At 42.2% G+C, this 19,575-nt stretch overlaps 1 protein-coding gene and 2 long non-coding RNA genes across 3 annotated transcripts; 1 reads left to right on the top strand and 2 right to left on the bottom strand.

Annotated features, from left to right (window-relative positions):
• Positions 1–1,133: 1,133 nt before the first annotated feature.
• On the bottom strand, positions 1,134–2,861 carry LOC139435906 (uncharacterized). Its single transcript, XR_011645118.1, has 3 exons — positions 2,577–2,861; positions 2,301–2,394; positions 1,134–1,402 (listed from the first exon to the last, which is right to left on the bottom strand). It is a non-coding gene; the product is annotated as an uncharacterized lncRNA (long non-coding RNA).
• Positions 2,862–5,950: 3,089 nt separating this feature from the next.
• On the bottom strand, positions 5,951–7,017 carry LOC117465830 (uncharacterized). Its single transcript, XR_004554217.2, has 3 exons — positions 6,595–7,017; positions 6,122–6,186; positions 5,951–6,016 (listed from the first exon to the last, which is right to left on the bottom strand). It is a non-coding gene; the product is annotated as an uncharacterized lncRNA (long non-coding RNA).
• A 2,710-nt stretch (positions 7,018–9,727) lies between these two features.
• On the top strand, positions 9,728–18,149 carry LOC117465845 (uncharacterized). The gene is made up of 6 exons (XM_034108894.2): positions 9,728–10,263; positions 12,120–12,167; positions 13,105–13,215; positions 14,292–14,387; positions 17,546–17,626; positions 17,704–18,149. The coding sequence occupies exons 1-6, from the start codon at positions 10,150–10,152 to the stop codon at positions 17,737–17,739; spliced, it is 486 nt and encodes a 161-aa protein (XP_033964785.1). The 5' UTR covers positions 9,728–10,149; the 3' UTR covers positions 17,740–18,149.
• Positions 18,150–19,575: the final 1,426 nt, after the last annotated feature.

Genomic DNA, 19,575 nt, shown 5'->3' with positions numbered 1-19,575 from the left:
TAGCCTCACAGGGGATGAGCTTCTTGTCAATCAGAATGAAGAAGTTGCCGACAGCCTCCTTGCTGGTCCCTGAAGCAAGAAGATATGGCTGGCTCGTGTCCATATGGCTCTGAAGGTGCTCATCCAGACTCCTACAGGACTGAAGGACAAGGCAAGCAACATTTTAATTTTACATGGCTAATTATGCGCATGTGTGTGTTTTTAGGAATAGTTTATATTTGCACTAGCCTAGTCCTACTTTATCATAGTGACAGCTCTCTGTAGTAGTTCTGGTGGCTAGATCTAACATTCTTAAACCTGCCACATACCTTGTGAAATACGACCAGATGGTCAATGGCCTGAGCTACACTGATCTTCTGGGTTTTCTTCCTTCCCGCAGGCTGGGGTGACAGGAGGTGCAGAAGGAGGAGGATGGATGCCATATCACTGTCCCACTCTGTAAGAAAAGAGAACAATGATCAACTTCTTTTTTTTTTTTTTTACCAATCTGTATAATGTCCAACAGTTCATAGTGCATGTACAAGCAAAATACAAGACATGAAGTCTCACAACACAATAAAGTATGGAAAAAGTGAAGTGGCCTGAATACTTTCCAAACCCACTGTACCCTGGCATTCTCCAACTGTGTGGTCATACACTCCCTCCAGCCTCACATAGACCATTTACAATAGGCAATATGACATGATATGACAATGCAGTTCCTAAAACCATACCTGGTGATTCCAGTGATGGTTCATCAGCCCTTTGGTTCTTGGCAGACAACAACAAGCGCTTCAGCAAGGGTGTGGAAGTCAGCATTTCTGCCTGTTGGATGACCTTTGCTTTGAAGGAGGTTGGCCACTTTTCCAGTAGTTTGGATGGAGTTTCTGACCCAAAGAGGAGACTGAAGTCTTGGAGAATCTAAAACACATATACAGCACAAACGCAAGAACCACCATCAGGTTTTCAATTTACTACCAATGCCAATTTCACAGATTTAGATCATCTCCATTTAACTGAAGGTTGCTTAAAACATCTATCAAAATAACATTCATAATAAGCAAAAGTAGGAGTAATAAAATATTACCAATCCTTTAGTGTCCAGCAGGCGCGGGAATACTGAAAGGATAGTGGAGGATCTCTCAGGATCGTGGACAAGGCGCCGTCTATATTCCAGTGTGTCTCTCATCTTCTTCATGATGACTTCTCTGTTGTTTGTATGATTCATCACAGATATGAGTTCTTGAAATCTCTGCTCATCTGGATGATCATCACAGTGGCCTATCTCTCTCCTTAGCATGGGGCCTCCATTCTCTTCTATTCTGGAATCCGTGGACCTCACAGGAAGTCGCGTTGCTCTCTGAACGGACTTCAGTCGCCACGCTAGAAACCCACCGCCTTTCTGCCCGTCATAAAAATGCTCCTGACCGAAAAAAACAAAATTGACAATTCACCCATTGACAAACATTCACATAACCAATGGCGGCAGCTGCCATGCAAGGTGCAGGCCTGCTCATTGGGAGCAATTTGGGGTTCAGTGTCTTGCCTAAGGACACTTTGACATGTGGACAGGAGGAGACGGGATTTGAACCACCAACCCTGCAGTCATTGGACTATGCGCTACCTCCTGAGCCACAGCCGCCCAAATGAATTAAACTACCCTACAGTATGTATACAACTACAGGAATTCTTAAATGCAGTAGCATGTTATAGAAATCCCACAGCATTCAAGGAACCATGTAAGCCAGGGGTGTCAATCTCAATTTCATCGCGGGCCACATCAGCATTATGGTTGCACTCAAAGGGCAGGTTGTAACTTTAAGACTATATAAAATGATGTATTATATATTACATTATTGCCTCTGCATTGGATTATTATCAGATAGGGTAATAACTTCAGAATTAACTACGTCTGAATGTAGAAGTTAAGGCAAATAATTGCAAATCTCTTCAATGAGAATGTCACAAAATAATTTTAAAAGAAAAACCAAATTCTGGAAAAAAAGTCAAAATCAAAAAAAGAAGTGACATTTAAAAAAAAGGGAGGTGAAATAAAAAAAGAAACATTTAAAAAAAAAGTCAAACTCTGAAAAAAAAAGTCAAATTTGAGATGCATTATGGGACATGTAGTTTATGGGCAACGTGCTTCTGTAAATAATCATGTAACCATATAATAAACATATCATTCTTTGCAAGCTCTTTGCTGGGGCCACAGAAAATGAAGTCACGGGCCGGATTTGGCCACCCGAGCCTTGAGTTTGATACCCCTGATGTAAGCCATCTAAAACAGTCTACTTTGATCATAATCAAGAATAACTCACATAGCCTGTCTTCCCATGTGGATCTTGGAGCGAGGGAAACAGGGTAACAATCCCCAGTGCATACTTCTCTTTGGTCAGTCGCTGAGGGATTCTCCTGTAGAGAAAAAACAGTGATTTTCAACATTTAATTCATTTAAGTCTAAGAGACTCAGTTTAAGAACATATAAACCTAATGAACTCAATTTATGTAGAAATACAATTGCACCAACTTCATCCACACTTAGCCTATACATACATGACACTTTCATGCAAAGCTATAACAAATTAGAATCTTACCCCTCACTCTGCACCATGTCTGCAACTAGAATGTTCACCATCACTTTTCTTGTGGCAGGACTAATTGTTCCTTTTTCCTCATACTCCTTCATCACATCACTTCCTCCTGGTTTGGTCAGCAGAACCTGTTTTATCAGCTTAAAACAAAACGCAACAAAAATGACACCCGTTAAGTAAGCAGTAGGGATGCTCCGATCGCCAATTTCGGGGCCGATCGCCGGAATCAGTATCGGCCGATACCGATCGCGTGGGCGGGGCCTAAATGGAAGATTTAAACATCACTTTAAATCTTCCATTTAAAGTGATGTTTAAAACTCAGTTAATGGGCTCATTCACTGGAGCTTCCACAAACAACAACCAACTTAATTATTACATTCAAATGATGTACATTATTCAAATTTACATTCACTTTGGAGAATATTGATAACACGGGAGAAATGAGCGGAATCTCTCTCTCTCTCCCTCTCCCTCTCTCTCCCTCTCTCCCTCTCTCTCTCTCCCTCTCTCCCTCTCTCTCTCCCTCTCTCTCTCTCTCTCTCTCCCTCCTGACAGCCTGTCAGTATCTCATGCAGCTCACTGATCTAGTAATGAGTGACCCGACAGTGAAGAATAAATATATTTATAATAACTAGTTTAGCTTGTTCCAGAAGTAGATAAAATAGCTAAGTGTGTTAGGTCTAACTCTTGTGTGTTTCGCTCCGCTTACCGGTCCGGCGGGCGGAGCTGCAGGATTTCTGCTTCACGTTGCATTCCGCTATTTTACTGTCTTTTTCAGACACCTTAAAATAATGCCAGACCGGTGAAGCCATGTTGGCGAGCTTGTTTTGCCGCACACAGAGAAAAGTGTCATGTATTTTACGTCATGCGATCGGCTCTCACGATCGGCATGTTTAGAGAGCACCGATCGATCGGTAGAGAGTGAGTATCGGCCGATATCGATCGGTGACCGATCGATGGGAGCATCCCTAGTAAGCAGTATAGGTTTATGAGCAATCTACTGGTACAGACACACGGATGGACAGACGTCACTAAAATGTAAAACAATGGTGTACATGACATATTGAATATGCACTCACATCTTTGGCTTGTGGACCCTGCAAAGCCTCCTCCTCTTTTCTGAAGCGTTTCAGAGTGCCACTGTAGAAATCGATTTCACTGCTGCTTTTCGAAGTGACTGAAATAGTATCTGTGCCTGAAGCGGGGGATGAGGATGGCTCTGGAAAATAATGTCATCACACAAGAGATATTAAATATGAATATTGAAATTATATGGTCTTCCTTTGTCATGTCTTTATGTAATCTACTGGTGAAGTGTTCTCAAAAATACAACAGACCCACTGAAAACCTCCATTGCAAGTATGAGTCCCAAAGTCCTTGTCCACAAGAGCGCACTCTACTTGGGACCAATACTTAAGACAGCAATGGTGTTTTTTAGTCTAGCAAAAGCTTAAGAACAAGGCTTTCAACAAGAACCCCAAGTAAGTACAAAATTATGTATTTTCACCAAATCAGTGGAGTACGCACATTTGATTCCTATAAACAATACTTTACCTTTTAAGATAGTATTGTTTATAGCAATGAAATGTGTGGTGTGCTTGACACTTGCATGGGGATAATTAGCATGCAATACAATTGAGAAATGTAAAATCGACCCTTTTCTCAGCAGCCATGTTGACATGCAGCGTAAACAGAGATGTAATTTAGGATGTAGGCAGGCCAGGGCCCTGCTAATATGCCGTCTCACTGGAATGGCCGTGACACACTAAATAGATCGGGCCAAAATTCATTTGATCTATTACACCTGTGTTTACCCTGCTATGACGTCAACATAGCTGCTGAGAAAAGCGTTTATTGTCGTCACTCACCACCACTGTCATTCAGTTCATCTTTGATGACAAAGCATATTCCACTGGTAGTGAGTAGATCTGGAAATGCGTAGTCGTCCACTTCTGTGCCAGTCTCATCCTCCACTGATGTCTCATCCTCCAGTCTCATCCTCCAACCTCTCTTTCACTAAAAGGATTGAAGACCAAATATAAGCAGAAGCTACACACACACACACACACACACACACACACACACACACACACACACACACACACACACACACACACACACACACACACACACACACACACACACACACACACACACACACACACACACACACACACACACACACACACACACACACACACACACCACACACACACACACACACACACACACACACACACACACACACACACACACACACACACACACACACACACACACACAAGGGGGGGGGGACTGCCTCAACAGTGCATCATGTCCATCTAATGTAACAGTAGGTTAATGAGGGTGGATCGCAAAATTCCCCTCTGTGGGACTAATAAAGGTATTCCGATTCTGAAGTGGTTTACTTGCCTTCAGTGATGAAGATGTCAAAACAAGCTTCTGGAATTTTGATGTACTTCTTTTGGTTTCGGTATTGCACTTTGACTATCATCTTCAGCTGAAGAGAAGAGCAAGAGCCCTATATGGGTCAAATGGAGAAACACAACATTTGTTATTCCACAAGTTATTATGATGCATCACAACTTCCGCTTCTTAAGCAAGCAAATACTCCAATTGTGTAAGGGTGGCATAATATAAATTGGAACTGTCTTTAGATAAAGAAATTCTACTTTATGCTCCGTTCTTTTATTTTTGTATCTTTAAGCTGAGGCTTCTATCTGTGCATGACAAACGTTTCGGGACCAAATTAAGCACAGTGTTGGTGTGTTGCAACCCAGTCTCACTGCATTTCGTGTTATAGTAAAAAAAGACACGATTTCCCCATTTTTTTCGTGTCACACAGAACGACTTTAAAAGCAATGTAAATAATAACAAATTAGAAGGAAAAAGAGATTTTAAAAACAAATACAGATTTCAGTATTCTGACACAGAACAATATTTAGAAGCAATGCATTTGTATTGGTAATATGTTTCGTGCCTGCGCCAAATTACAAGGAAAAAAAGATGACAACAAATACAGATTTCAGTATTCTGAGCCATTTCTTTTCCTCCGACATTATACCATTTAAAATAAAAGGGTTAGGCTAAGGGTAAGATATTGAGTAAGAACATGTTTTTATGAACCACACAGCTTCTGGTTTTCCAAGAAAATAAAAATCGTTCTGTGTGCCACAAAACAAATGCGAAAATCGTGTTTGTGAACACAAATCAATAGATTAAATGTATGCCGTGAGACTGGGTTGCAAATATTCTTAGAAATATAGTTAACATTATTAGCTACCACAAACAACTACAATTATTTTCAAGGGAAATTAACTAATGTTAGCTAACTGGGGAACAAATTCAATTAAATGTAACGTTATCTAGATAACTCACTGCATGCAGTCTGTTGTCGAGGCCACACAAGATGGCTGCTTCCGCACGGAGCAGAAGAACACGTGCTAGAAAGGAAAAGGAGCCAATTAGCCAACAACTGTATTACTGTACTACATACACTTAAATAATTTCACTTGGGGAACAAATTCAATGAAACGTAGATAACTTACAGTCACACGGTCTGTCGAGACCACACGGTCGAAACCCGCGGCGACTGATGGCTGCTTAGGTGACACTGAGATAGTGATAGAAAGGAAATTGGAAAAATAAAAGTTGTTAGCGAAGTCGGCTAACTATACCGATAAGGACCAACACCAGAACCTCTTAGCTAGCTAGCTGTCGAACTAACGTTAGACATGTGCAATACGTTGGTGTTTGTAATGACATAATAGTATGTAACATAGCTAATGTTATCTAAGTTGACATCTGTGTGTAATTCGACAGCTAGCCAGCTAGCTAACTGGCTAGCTAACTGGGTAGCATTTAGCAAGCAGGTGCACGGCCAGTACAGACAAATATTCTTAGCAAGCTAGTAAACATTATTAGCTACCACACACACAACTGTAACATTATTTTTAAATTAAGTAATGTTGGATAACTGGGGAACAAATTAAATGTAACGTTATTTATCTAGATAACTTACCGTCACTCACTGACTGCAGTCTGTCGAGGGCGAGGCCAAGCGATCACACTTGCTGCAAGACGGACTGATGCTAGAAAAGTAAAAGGCGGCAATTATCGAACAACATTTTTACGGACACTAGAGCTTGTTAGCTCGCTGTCGAACTAACGATAGACATGTGCAATACATTAGTATTCGTAATGATTACATATTATGTTACATATCTAACGTTAATTCGACATCCATATCTAATTCGACAGTTAGTTTAGCAAGCAAGCATTGACTGTATGGTCTGTGCACCTGCACCTGGTCATGACAGTCAAATAGTAATAGTTAGCAAGCTAGTAATGAAAACAATACATTTACAATTACGCTACCTACCACACACAACTGTATTTTCAAGCTAAATTAATGTAAGCTATCTGGGGAACAAATTATGAAACGTAGCGATAACTTACCGTCACGGACTGCAGTCTCTCGAGACTGAAGGTTGCATCAAAATGATGGCGGAGATCTAAATAATTTCACGCACATCACGTAAAAGTACCCGGATTGAGAGAACACACTATCCGTCGTTAAATATGTTTAACACCATGATCCAACCCTGTACTATATAGTGTGTTAACAACAGGCGGTGTTAATCATGTTAAATGTAACACCAAAACCACAACACTTTACCCCGAAAAGCTCTAACACCAGGATTTTCACACTGGCGAATTTGCTGTGTACAAGTATTCATGTGACACAAATGACCTGTCTTCTCCGCTCTGGTCAGAGCAGACAGTTGTTTGGTTTCTCCACAAGGTCAGATCCACCCTGCGACACATTGACGCGCGCTCAAAGCAGGGCCGCTGATGATTGGCACTTCCTGGTATGGAGAGAGGCACGAATACTGAGAGTGGCTCTGCATAGCAATTTGAAAACAGTGAACTCCCTGACATGCATTAAAAAAAGTGACTTGAAACTTGAAAGTGTGGATAGCAGGGGTTTTGGGGTATGAAATAACTCTGCCTCGCTGTGCCTCTTCACACGGCGGTTTGTGAGACTTTAATGCAAACTGTTAACCTTGGTTACAGGATTTCAACATGTCTTACAAGAAGTCATCTGATGTTTTCCTAAACCACAGCCTCCAGAGGACTGACACTAAAACATATAGCTTGGGCAGTAAATCCAGTGAAATGTCAGACATGTTTTTCCACTCGTAGAGTCAGGGGTTGGCTCGCAAGAATGATCAGATAACAAATTATAAGCAACTATAATTAAAGTAGATTACATTAGGAAAATGTGCAATTAGATTATGGCTATATTGTCAAGGGTTGATTAGACTTTGGATTTTGTCTTTAAAATATAGATAAAATTAGTTATTTCTTTCAAGTCACCAGATTTCTTAAAAGGGCCCTATTATGCTTTTTGGGGGTTTCCCTTTTCTGTAGTGCATGTCAATGGTCTGCAAAGGCTGCAATACCTGTTTCCTCCAGACACATTTTGGGAAGCGACGTGGAGCGTTGCTGGCGTTGCTCGCTTCAAAAGTTGAGCAATGTTCAACTTTCGGCGCCTCGGCAGAAGCGTCAGCCAATGAAATCCCGTTTATGCAAATCTGCCAGTACAAGCGCTAGCCAATCAAACCGCGTGTATGCTGGGAGAGACTACGCAGGTCATTTCCTCATATTAAAAAAAATAGAGGGAAAATTCATTATAGCGGTAGTGAATCACCCGGTGCTGAATGATCAGTCTCTGTTCATCTACCGGGATACAGACCGGAGGAGCGAGGCATGGAGGGAGGTGGCAGAGACAGTGGGTGAAACTGGTAGGTTTTCGCCTGTTTGGGGAGTTTATATCCAGTTGACTTCGTTTTAACATTGCTTTGTATGTCGGGGGCGGGAGATTCATGTGATTGGTTGTTGGTCGAGCTTCAGACACGCCCGCCGCCAAGCTTCAACGCACGCCGCCGTGTGGACGCTGCGTTAGACTACTTTATTTACTTCCGAAACATATAGTGACATCACTTTGTCACACCCACGCTTCTATTGGCAAGAGCTCAAACGCATTACGGCTAAGGGACGGGACATCTGTAAGCAGTTGACTCATCACAACAGAATAGAAAATTCAATATGGCCCCTTGAAGAATCCAAAAGTATTACCTTGTGTTTCAAATCTAACTCAACTCTGCTCGTAGACATTTCTGATTGTCGGCCAAGTACAGCAGCTGTTCTAAAGTCATTCTTCACTGTCTCCTCCTGACTAAACATCGCCTCCATGCTCCATCACTTCCCACCATGAGCTCGCTGCTGTCCAGTCAGAGGTCTAACTGAAGCTCCAGGGAGAAGATTTCAACAGCAGCTCCTACACGGCGTCTAGCATGCATCACAAGAAAAACAGGAGGTGAGATTGGGAGCTGCGTGGAGATGAATAACCATCCTTCATTGTCCACACTCACGCTGTGACTCACTGGGAAATTGTCAGAGACTTTTCCGGGGCTTTTACAAGATTTCTCAAGTGCTGTTGAGTAAGAAGCATCATCCTTCACGAGCTCGCTGCAGGACAGGGAAGTGGTGCAGGGGCTTGTCTTGGACAGGAAATTTAATTTCCACAATTTCCACCGCAGTGCATGTTTCCACCAGGAGACGATCCCCTGTGACCCGCAGCCTGAGGCCCGAAGACATTAGACTAGATTCTGTCCTCCCACTCACTGTTTCCACCCTGTAATACACCTTGAAACAGGGTGCCTATTCATCTGCAACATGCCCCATCAGGAGGTTCCTGCTTTATGGTGTGCTGTTTTAAAAGGCCATATAATCTCCCACTGAGGTACAGTAAACCAGCTCAACAGGAACTCCAGATAATGTGCGCAACTTAAAGAGAAAGTGAAGTTTACATTTCACGTGTTTTCCTTCTGAAATGATGAGTAGTTTCTCTAATAGAGTCATAAAGCTTTTTATCCACATCTGACATTCCCTTGCCAGCATTCCGTCAACAGAAACCTGCGAGATGGATTGCCAGTGTTGAAAGCGGCTGTGTGTCACTGAGAAAGCCTGCTGAGGGGTAATTACAGTCATTCAGAAAGCCTTATTGAAGTGTTTGGATCAGAGCACCACTGTATAAACAGCTGCTGTACGTATACATTCAGAAAGGAAAGAGACTCATCCGCAGCGAGGCAGCAGACTAATTCCCCGCATAATGCCGCATTTCTTCGAGACATTACAAGAACCTAACCACCAATTTTTCATTCGTCGTGTACAGAGGGTTTGACAACACAAGTATCCCCTCTCTGGAGTTTACACACACGTTGGCAGGAGCTACACTGCAAGCCTAAGTGGAAAATGTCCTCCTCTTTAAATTAGTTGGGTAGGGGAGAGTTTTTTAAAGGGGGAGGCCCCTGTACATGTCTGACATGTTTCTGCAGGACCGCAGGCCGCTGGCTGGCGTGGAGCGAAGGCTTGTGGTCGGCTGTTTGTCTGCGTGAAGCTGGCATGGCCTCCCGTTCCCCTGCATCTGTTCCCCATTAGCACAGCGACCGAGAGTATAAAGCAGGGAGCTGACAGGCGCTGCGAGCACTCGAGGACCGCTGCCTGGATCATGGGGTTTACTATCTGGCTGCTCTGCCTGCAGGCCAGTCTGCTGTCACACGCCCTCGAATGCTCAGCCGCTCAGGGAGAGCTGAGTGTGCGCGAACACACCGCAGACGCTCAGGTGAGAGGCTCAGGTGGATGTCATAGTTAATACAGAAGGGCAGTGGTAGCCAAAGGTGTTCATTAAGTGTCCGTCATTATGTGTGCTGCTGCTGTGACTCCGCAGGGGTAAGTGCAGCCTGTTGGATAAATGTTGTTTGTCGGACATAATAAGCAACCTTTGTCTCAAATGAAAGTGAACATAATCTGGATTATCAGCGTTTTGTCCAGCGGGGATCAGCAGAGCACTTTGTGGAACGTGGAGCTGCATCTGTAATGAAACGATAAGTCTGTTTGATTATCATTCAAAGAGAAGTGATTTTAAAAAGTGTAGTTCTAAAATAGTTTAGCATCTCTTTTGTCTCAGTTGATTTAAAGCTTTTAACCAACAATTCCTCCATGTGATTGCCTGTAATAAGGACAATTACTCAGGATACCTTAACAATCAGGAATTCATGAAATGAATATTACTTTTTTTTAGTTGACATTTTGTATACTTGTTTCCTCTAATGTCAAATATGCAGAATTGTTTACTGAAGAAGTAAAAAGACAAACTGGAAGAAAACTGAACTGAAAAGAAATGAAATTGAACAAAAAAAGTGGGATTTTGGATACTTTACTTTAGGTTTAAATGCCAAATAGTGTATTGGTTTATTAGTTTCCCCTCAGACACAGTGGGTCAGTGCTTGTACAATAGTTCAGGTCAGTATCAGCAGGAATGTGAGTCCAGTCTGTGACGTTAATCGTGGTGGTCAAGCATGTGTCAGGCTGGCAGTAGACGTGTACAGTCTAATCCTGACCTGTGCAGACGTATCATTTATTTTCTAACAAAACAAAGTCTCATTGTAATGGTTTTTACAGCCGTATTTCCACCACGACAGAAATATACCCCGCTGTGGAACAAAACCTCCCGCTCCACTCTTTGTCTTCTCATGTGGCTGCGGCTGTTATACTTTAAACCTGCGGTGAGCATTTTTCTGAGGACGGTACTCATGTTCTGTCCAAAGTAATCGCCCTCGTCTGGACAACGGCTTCGACAGCTGTGAGGAGGCGAGAGGAGGATTTGCACCCACACATGCGAGAGTTTTCATTCTTCCATGTGAGGGACTTTGTGCCACATATGTGTTTTTCTGCCGCGGTTATTTGTGTAATTACAGCATGAGCTTTACATGTGGTGGCATCTAACTAATACCCGATGCTGCATCTTTTTCAGACGCTTCATTTGGTTTATTTACACAAGTTTCCCACTAAGGTCCCTTACTTATAACAGAGTGGAAAACATTAAGTGAGTAATTTACGAGGCTCGACAACACAGAACAGCAGAAAGCCAGATGGATTGTGGCAGGATTTGATGGATGCTACATTTAGCTTCAAGGGGACATGTTATTCTCATTTTCAGTTTCATACTTTTATGTATTTTAGGTTTTTACTAGATCGTGTTTACATGCTTTAATGTTATAAAAACCCATTACTTTACCCCTACTGTCCATCAGAATATACCTGTATTCTCCTTCTGACTGAATCGCATTATTTTAGCGCCTGTCTCTTTAAGAACCCCCAAAAGCCCGGTCAGATCTGATTGGCTCGTGAGAAAAATGGCGCTCTTTTGGAAAGCTAGCGGCTCAAATGCTGAAGGATTGTTTGTGTTGCCAATTATGGACATAAATTGGGATATTTTCAGATGTATTTGTCTGGGTCAGTGGACTATTTACACACACTAAATAAACTTGTGCAGGATCTGAGTACTTAATGGTCACATATTCATACATTTTTAACATTGCAAAGGCCATCTTTTCAGTTAGCAGCTAGTGTCTGTATGCATTAATTACACTGCGATATCATCAGCATAAGTGTTGACTCTGATTCTCTTCTTTTCAGTATGAGGACCAGACGCAGCAAAGTGCGCTACCCTTACCTGAAGGACTGGTACGTATCACTCACTACTGTAGTACTCGGTTATCAATTTAGTTTGAATACTTTAGTCTCGCTGTAAAGGGATCCCGTTTAGAGCAGGTTGTACTCTAAAGGAGTCTAGTGGACGACACAGCAGATATAAGAGGATACATCACATCATGGTGCTCGAAATTGAAACATAACAGAGGGGAATTGAAAAAGGGTGTTGGTTGTGTTGGGTTTTGAATAAATAAAGCCATCATTACAGCACATTTAAACAAAATTATGTTTCCTGGTTAGAAACTAATACAAAAACGTACTGTACAATATAGAAACCAATCCTTCCAGAAAAAACTGCAGCTATCTGGCAGAGAGACCATAGAAGCGTTGCCTACAAAAACAGCCAATTAAAGTTACTGAAGTCCCTTGCAAACACTAGCAATGTGTGCATATTACCCCTCAACTCCAAACTGTACAGCTATTGCGCTGCAGTGAGTTCTCCAAACAAAACAAAATAAGAATTAATCATCACAAAGTAGGTCAACAGCAATCACTGTGAGCACTTTAAATGGCAGCACAAGTCCTTGCCGTGCAAATATTTGAAGCAGTTATTAACTGAATGGAAAAAGAGTAAGTTATTATCCAGTACTTGAAACAAACGTTTTATTTTATATGCTTTGGAGGGGGAATAAGCATCGATAGAGCCCAGAGGTAACATTATTATATACCAAAAAGTTCTAATAGGCAAACTGAAACTTTTTCGAAAAAGTGACGGTCCATTTATTTGGAAAACAAGTGGATCGATAGCAGATCAATGAGAAATGCAGCAGCCACTGACCATAACGACTTACAGTTTCCTCCCCTTGAAGTTAGACTCTCAGTAAAGAGGCACGGGTGAGAGGAGCACTCGGTGGAGAGAGTGATTTGCTCCGTGGTCGTGTATGTGGTTGTGACTGTCTCACCCCTGCAGGTTTTGTTCAGGCGTAGGAGACAGTTGGAGAGGAGGGGTCCCGGCCACATGAGCCACAACAGCCTGCCGGGGGCCGTCACCGCCAAAGGCTTCCCGAACACTCTCATCCAGGTAAACCACGGCCCGTTGGTCACAGAGGAGTCACGGTGCGGGGGGCGGTTTACAGGTTGCTGGTGAAGTTTTAGTCATACTGAATCATCTGAATCTGCTGGAAGACTTGATCCACAGACACCGCGCGATTTGTTCACTGAATCGTAAAAAAATGACCATATAAGGCAGGGACGTGCGGGGGCATATTCAGCGTCACTGCTCTTGCCAGAACAAACCTTTTCGAAGGAAATAAATACAAAAACTGCCCGGTGTTAACAAACAGCCCGTATCCAAAGAGAAATTAGTTGATTTGAATATGCAAAATATGCCATTTGAGGGCATAGGGATCCTGCAGAGGCACGCCCCCCCTGCGCGTATGTACCATAGACTGTAGCGTCTACCGGAGGGCAGAAGAGCAAACCCTGGACACTTCCTGTTTGCTCTTCTGCCCTCAGGTAGACGCTACAGGTCAATTCAATCAAGGACAAACCGACTGAAAAACAGTTTTTACCCCAGAGCCATACGAGAACTGAACACCGTCAAACGCTGAACTGAACAGTTACAACTTCCAACTGCACTACTTTTTAATAGTTGTATTAACTTATGAACTGATCGACATCAGAGATGCAAAAGATCATCCCTGTGTTGTTTTTTTATATTGTAAACTGTATTTAAATAATGTGCGGGCATGTATGGATGTGTGAGCATGTTTAATGTGTATATGTTTATATAGATAATATATGTATTCGTTTTATGTGGAAATGCACTGCGAGGATTGCTTTTTTAAATTTCGTTGTACCTGGTGCGATGACAATAAAGGAATTATATTCTATTCTATGTACACAATCACATCAACAATCTAAAACTACCATTTTATTTTAGAGAGTAAGATCAGCCCAAGACAGAACAACTGCATTTCTCTCTGCCTTGTGCTTGAAATAAGAGTATCTGAGGGGCATAGTGACAATAGGCTCAACTAAATGTTCTGGGAATCCTGTGTTCTCCTAATTCTCCTCGACTCGAGTGTGTTCAGAGAGACAGCACACCGTGTACAGGAAGTATCCGCGCACACTAATCCCTGTGTCTGTGCTCCTCAGGCTGATAGGTCCAGGCGGCACTTGAAGAAGAAACCGCGTAAATCTCGCGCCGGCACCTACTCTCTCCTTAGCAACGACAAGAGAGTCCCCCTACAGGTGAGTCTCCATGGCAACACCCCGAGCAGAGCAACAGCTGGGCAGCGAGGCCTGATGTGAGGACGACTTCCTCCCTTCAATTGATCACTTCGCTTTACTCTACGGTCTACGCTATAAACTGCTCATTGAAACGGCTCTTTGGTGCCATTCAGACATTAGGCCTCAAACATCCCTTAAAAGAGCACTTATTAATCTGCTGATGTTCAGGTGTATGTCAGTATGTAGTGTCTCTACTTTAAAGAGTCCTCTCCTGCTGATGTTCAGGTGTATATCAGTATGTAGTGTCTCTACTTTAAAGAGTCCTCTCCTGCTGATGTTCAGGTGTATATCAGTATGTAGTGTCTCTACTTTAAAGAGTCCTCTCCTGCTGATGTCCAGGTGTATATCAGTATGTAGTGTCTCTACTTTAAAGAGTCCTCTCCTGCTGATGTCCAGGTGTATATCAGTATGTGGTGTCTCTACTTTAAAGAGTCCTCTCCTGCTGATGTCCAGGTGTATGTCAGTATGTAGTGCCTCTACTTTAAAGAGTCCTCTCCTGCTGATGTCCAGGTGTATATCAGTATGTAGTGTCTCTACTTTAAAGAGTCCTCTCCTGCTGATGTCCAGGTGTATATCAGTATGTGGTGTCTCTACTTTAAAGAGTCCTCTCCTGCTGATGTCCAGGTGTATATCAGTATGTGGTGTCTCTACTTTAAAGAGTCCTCTCCTGCTGATGTTCAGGTGTATGTCAGTATGTAGTGCCTCTACTTTAAAGAGTCCTCTCCTGCTGATGTTCAGGTGTATATCAGTATGTAGTGTCTCTACTTTAAAGAGTCCTCTCCTGCTGATGTTCAGGTGTATATCAGTATGTAGTGTCTCTACTTTAAAGAGTCCTCTCCTGCTGATGTCCAGGTGTATATCAGTATGTAGTGTCTCTACTTTAAAGAGTCCTCTCCTGCTGATGTCCAGGTGTATATCAGTATGTGGTGTCTCTACTTTAAAGAGTCCTCTCCTGCTGATGTCCAGGTGTATATCAGTATGTGGTGTCTCTACTTTAAAGAGTCCTCTCCTGCTGATGTTCAGGTGTATATCAGTATGTAGTGTCTCTACTTTAAAGAGTCCTCTCCTGCTGATGTCCAGGTGTATATCAGTATGTAGTGTCTCTACTTTAAAGAGTCCTCTCCTGCTGATGTTCAGGTGTATGTCAGTATGTAGTGCCTCTACTTTAAAGAGTCCTCTCCTGCTGATGTTCAGGTGTATATCAGTATGTAGTGTCTCTACTTTAAAGAGTCCTCTCCTGCTGATGTTCAGGTGTATATCAGTATGTAGTGTCTCTACTTTAAAGAGTCCTCTCCTGCTGATGTCCAGGTGTATATCAGTATGTAGTGTCTCTACTTTAAAGAGTCCTCTCCTGCTGATGTCCAGGTGTATATCAGTATGTGGTGTCTCTACTTTAAAGAGTCCTCTCCTGCTGATGTCCAGGTGTATATCAGTATGTGGTGTCTCTACTTTAAAGAGTCCTCTCCTGCTGATGTTCAGGTGTATATCAGTATGTAGTGTCTCTACTTTAAAGAGTCCTCTCCTGCTGATGTTCAGGTGTATATCAGTATGTAGTGTCTCTACTTTAAAGAGTCCTCTCCTGCTGATGTTCAGGTGTATATAAGTATGTAGTGTCTCTACTTTAAAGAGTCCTCTCCTGCTGATGTTCAGGTGTATATCAGTATGTTGTGCCTCTACTTTAAAGAGTCCTCTCCTGCTGATGTCCAGGTGTATATCAGTATGTGGTGTCTCTACTTTAAAGAGTCCTCTCCTGCTGATGTCCAGGTGTATATCAGTATGTGGTGTCTCTACTTTAAAGAGTCCTCTCCTGCTGATGTTCAGGTGTATATCAGTATGTGGTGTCTCTACTTTAAAGAGTCCTCTCCTGCTGATGTTCAGGTGTATATCAGTATGTAGTGTCTCTACTTTAAAGAGTCCTCTCCTGCTGATGTTCAGGTGTATATAAGTATGTAGTGTCTCTACTTTAAAGAGTCCTCTCCTGCTGATGTTCAGGTGTATATCAGTATGTTGTGCCTCTACTTTAAAGAGTCCTCTCCTGCTGATGTTCAGGTGCATATCAGTATGTAGTGCCTCTACTTTAAAGAGTCCTCTCCTGCTGATGTTCAGGTGTATATCAGTATGTAGTGTCTCTACTTTAAAGAGTCCTCTCCTGCTGATGTTCAGGTGTATATCAGTATGTAGTGTCTCTACTTTAAAGAGTCCTCTCCTGCTGATGTTCAGGTGTATATCAGTATGGAGTGTCTCTACTTTAAAGAGTCCTCTCCTGCTGATGTTCAGGTGTATATCAGTATGTAGTGTCTCTACTTTAAAGAGTCCTCTCCTGCTGATGTTCAGGTGTATATCAGTATGTAGTGTCTCTACTTTAAAGAGTCCTCTCCTGCTGGTGTTCAGGTGTATATCAGTATGTAGTGTCTCTACTTTAAAGAGTCCTCTCCTGCTGATGTTCAGGTGTATATCAGTATGTAGTGTCTCTACTTTAAAGAGTCCTCTCCTGCTGATGTTCAGATGTATATCAGTATGTGGTGTCTCTACTTTAAAGAGTCCTCTCCTGCTGATGTTCAGATGTATATCAGTATGTGGTGTCTCTACTTTAAAGAGTCCTCTCCTGCTGATGTTCAGGTGTATATCAGTATGAAGTGTCTCTACTTTAAAGAGTCCTCTGCTGCTGATGTTCAGGTGTATATCAGTATGTAGTGTCTCTACATGTCTCCATGCTTTAATGTTCAAAAAGCTCTTTATTCTTCTCATACTGCCTGTGCTGCAGCACCTCTTTTCACCCTCTGTCTGAAACCAGAGCCTAGTCTGCTCTGATTGGTTAGCTGGCCGGCTCTGTTGTGATTGGTCAACCACTTAAAGATGCCCCGCCCCTTAGCCTATCACGTACAATGTTGCGCTAGCCAATGGGAGCGCAACTGGTAAATACTAAATAGTGATGTCACTATGTTATGCAAGTAAACAAAGGAGTCCAATTGAGGCGTTTCAGGCAGTGAGATTGTAGCCGTTGGATACCATTCACATGCACTTCCTGCTTTGCGCTTGAAATGGTTCATTATCCTTTCTTTCAGGTTGCCAATATAAGTGAGTTTTTAGAAGCATCACTCTTGTGGTTTCTCTTCCAGGTGATCAGAGTGAGGCGACAGGAGAAGCTCGATCCACCGAAGACGGTGAACTCGGGACGCTCCGGTGCCTTCTCCGTCCTGGTGAGTGTGGGCTGTATTCTTTAACACACAAACTGATATCTGATGAATATTTACACGACGTTCTGTGTGCTCTGCAGGGAGATCCACAGGCTGACGTGCAGGCCGACCAATAGGAAGAGGACTGCTGGGAAATAAAAAGCTCTTTTTGATTGTGGCCTGACGAGGGGTGTGCACACTACGAAGGTCTCTGAAAAACACGAGTCCAAATCTGAAGACTGGTGTGAAAATCTGACATTCGGATAAGATCTTCCGTGCTAACTTGCTTTGATTAATTGTGATATGTGCATCCATCATTACTGTTTCACCTGAACGCTTATCAGCCACTAATGGATACTTTATTTACCATTATAAGTTTCTAATATATTCCTGCATGTTTTAAAATGAATCCACAAATGATCCATATTAATATTATAGTGTGCCGTGTTGTTGTATTTAATCACAGATTCCTTATGAATATTGGGGGTATATTTTTGCAGAAATATTTCTTGTGTTGTATCAAATTTCAATAAAAGTTTAGTAGACACATATGGTGTTTGAGTCTTTAAACATTAGGCACTCCACTGGAGCCTTCTCTATACAGTTGGTTAATAGTTCTTTTTTTTTTTTATTGAGTCAGGCACAATGAGTTTACATTTATACAGTCAATATTTTTATTTATTTTTCCCCTTTCCCTCCCTCCCGGTCCTAGCTAGTAAAATAAATAACTAAATAAATAAGATAGATACCTGTATAGGTAAAAGTAAAGTAATATAGAAGATAATATTAAAAGAAAATGTATAGATAAGGGAATAAAGAATAGTAACAGTAATACTTGTACCCATATACTCATATGTATACCCACATGTACACATGCACTACATACACGTACCTACATGTATACAAAGACAGAACAAATAAATAAAAAAATTAATAAAGAGATACAAGAAAAAAAAATAAACTGATAAACTAGCAGGAACTTATTTTCAGTAGAAGTCCCTTAACCCATTTACATTACCATGTGAGAGAGGGAAGGCAATCTAAATGTAGTCCAGACCATCTGTTCCAGGAGTCAACTTTGTCTATTTTAATATCTTGTTTCATTTTTTATTCATTTGGAATGGAAACGCAATTTGGTCTGGAGCAGAAGTGAGTATTTCTGCAGGGCGGGCGCTGACGTAAATGTGAAGAAAATTAAATCTTTGTGGGCTGCACATCTGTCTGCCTGTTTACAGCAGGGCAGATGTTTTCAAAAACACCTCTCAGAGAAACTGTGATGATTGTATGCTGGGTTAAAAATAAAAGCAGCTATAAATTACACCCCCCCCCCCCCCCCCAAAGTGATGCCATCAGAAAACCCTGCATGATGAAAAAGCCAGAGTATAAATGTAAGCTAATCTAAATGAATGGGGATGAGTCATCTTCCGCTCGTTTACCGATCAAAGCCCACAGCTCGTGACGTCGGTCCCGTTTTTATGGTTTTACGGAGACAAACCGAGCAGAGGGACGACATAACCCAACACGATGTTATTTATAACCTGACATTTTCCCTGAAGCATAATAATTGATGCTGAACACGCTTCGGCAGCTCGCTCTGGGAGAATATGGACGGGTCGTGCCAGCCATCAGATACAGGAAACTGTATCGGTGACAAACAACCACAGGATGCCGTTCTGATTTCTCCGAAAAAGAGCTCTGTTGAGGACCAATTATTCCTATTTAGAGGCAACAAGAGAGACAGCACTCGCCCCCTGTCATCATCTCACACACACCCATCCTTAGAGGCAATCTCACTTACACCGACTTGTTTTAAATAGAAATCCACCCTTTAAACCCAGTCCTGGTGATGCAAATGTTAAATTAAAGTCCACTCTGATGTGTGTCACGGTGTGTGGTCGACACAAAGGGGATCCTCTCAGTCTGTGCGGTGGCGTAATGGTGTGTGGCATTGTTTCCGCTGTGCTTTGGGTTTA

The sequence above is a fragment of the Pseudochaenichthys georgianus genome, chromosome 20 (assembly GCF_902827115.2).
Source record: "Pseudochaenichthys georgianus chromosome 20, fPseGeo1.2, whole genome shotgun sequence".
Taxonomy (NCBI): Eukaryota; Metazoa; Chordata; class Actinopteri; order Perciformes; family Channichthyidae; genus Pseudochaenichthys; species Pseudochaenichthys georgianus.
The sequence above is the reverse complement of the archived record's forward strand: the minus strand, read 5'-3'. Positions and strand labels throughout refer to the sequence as shown.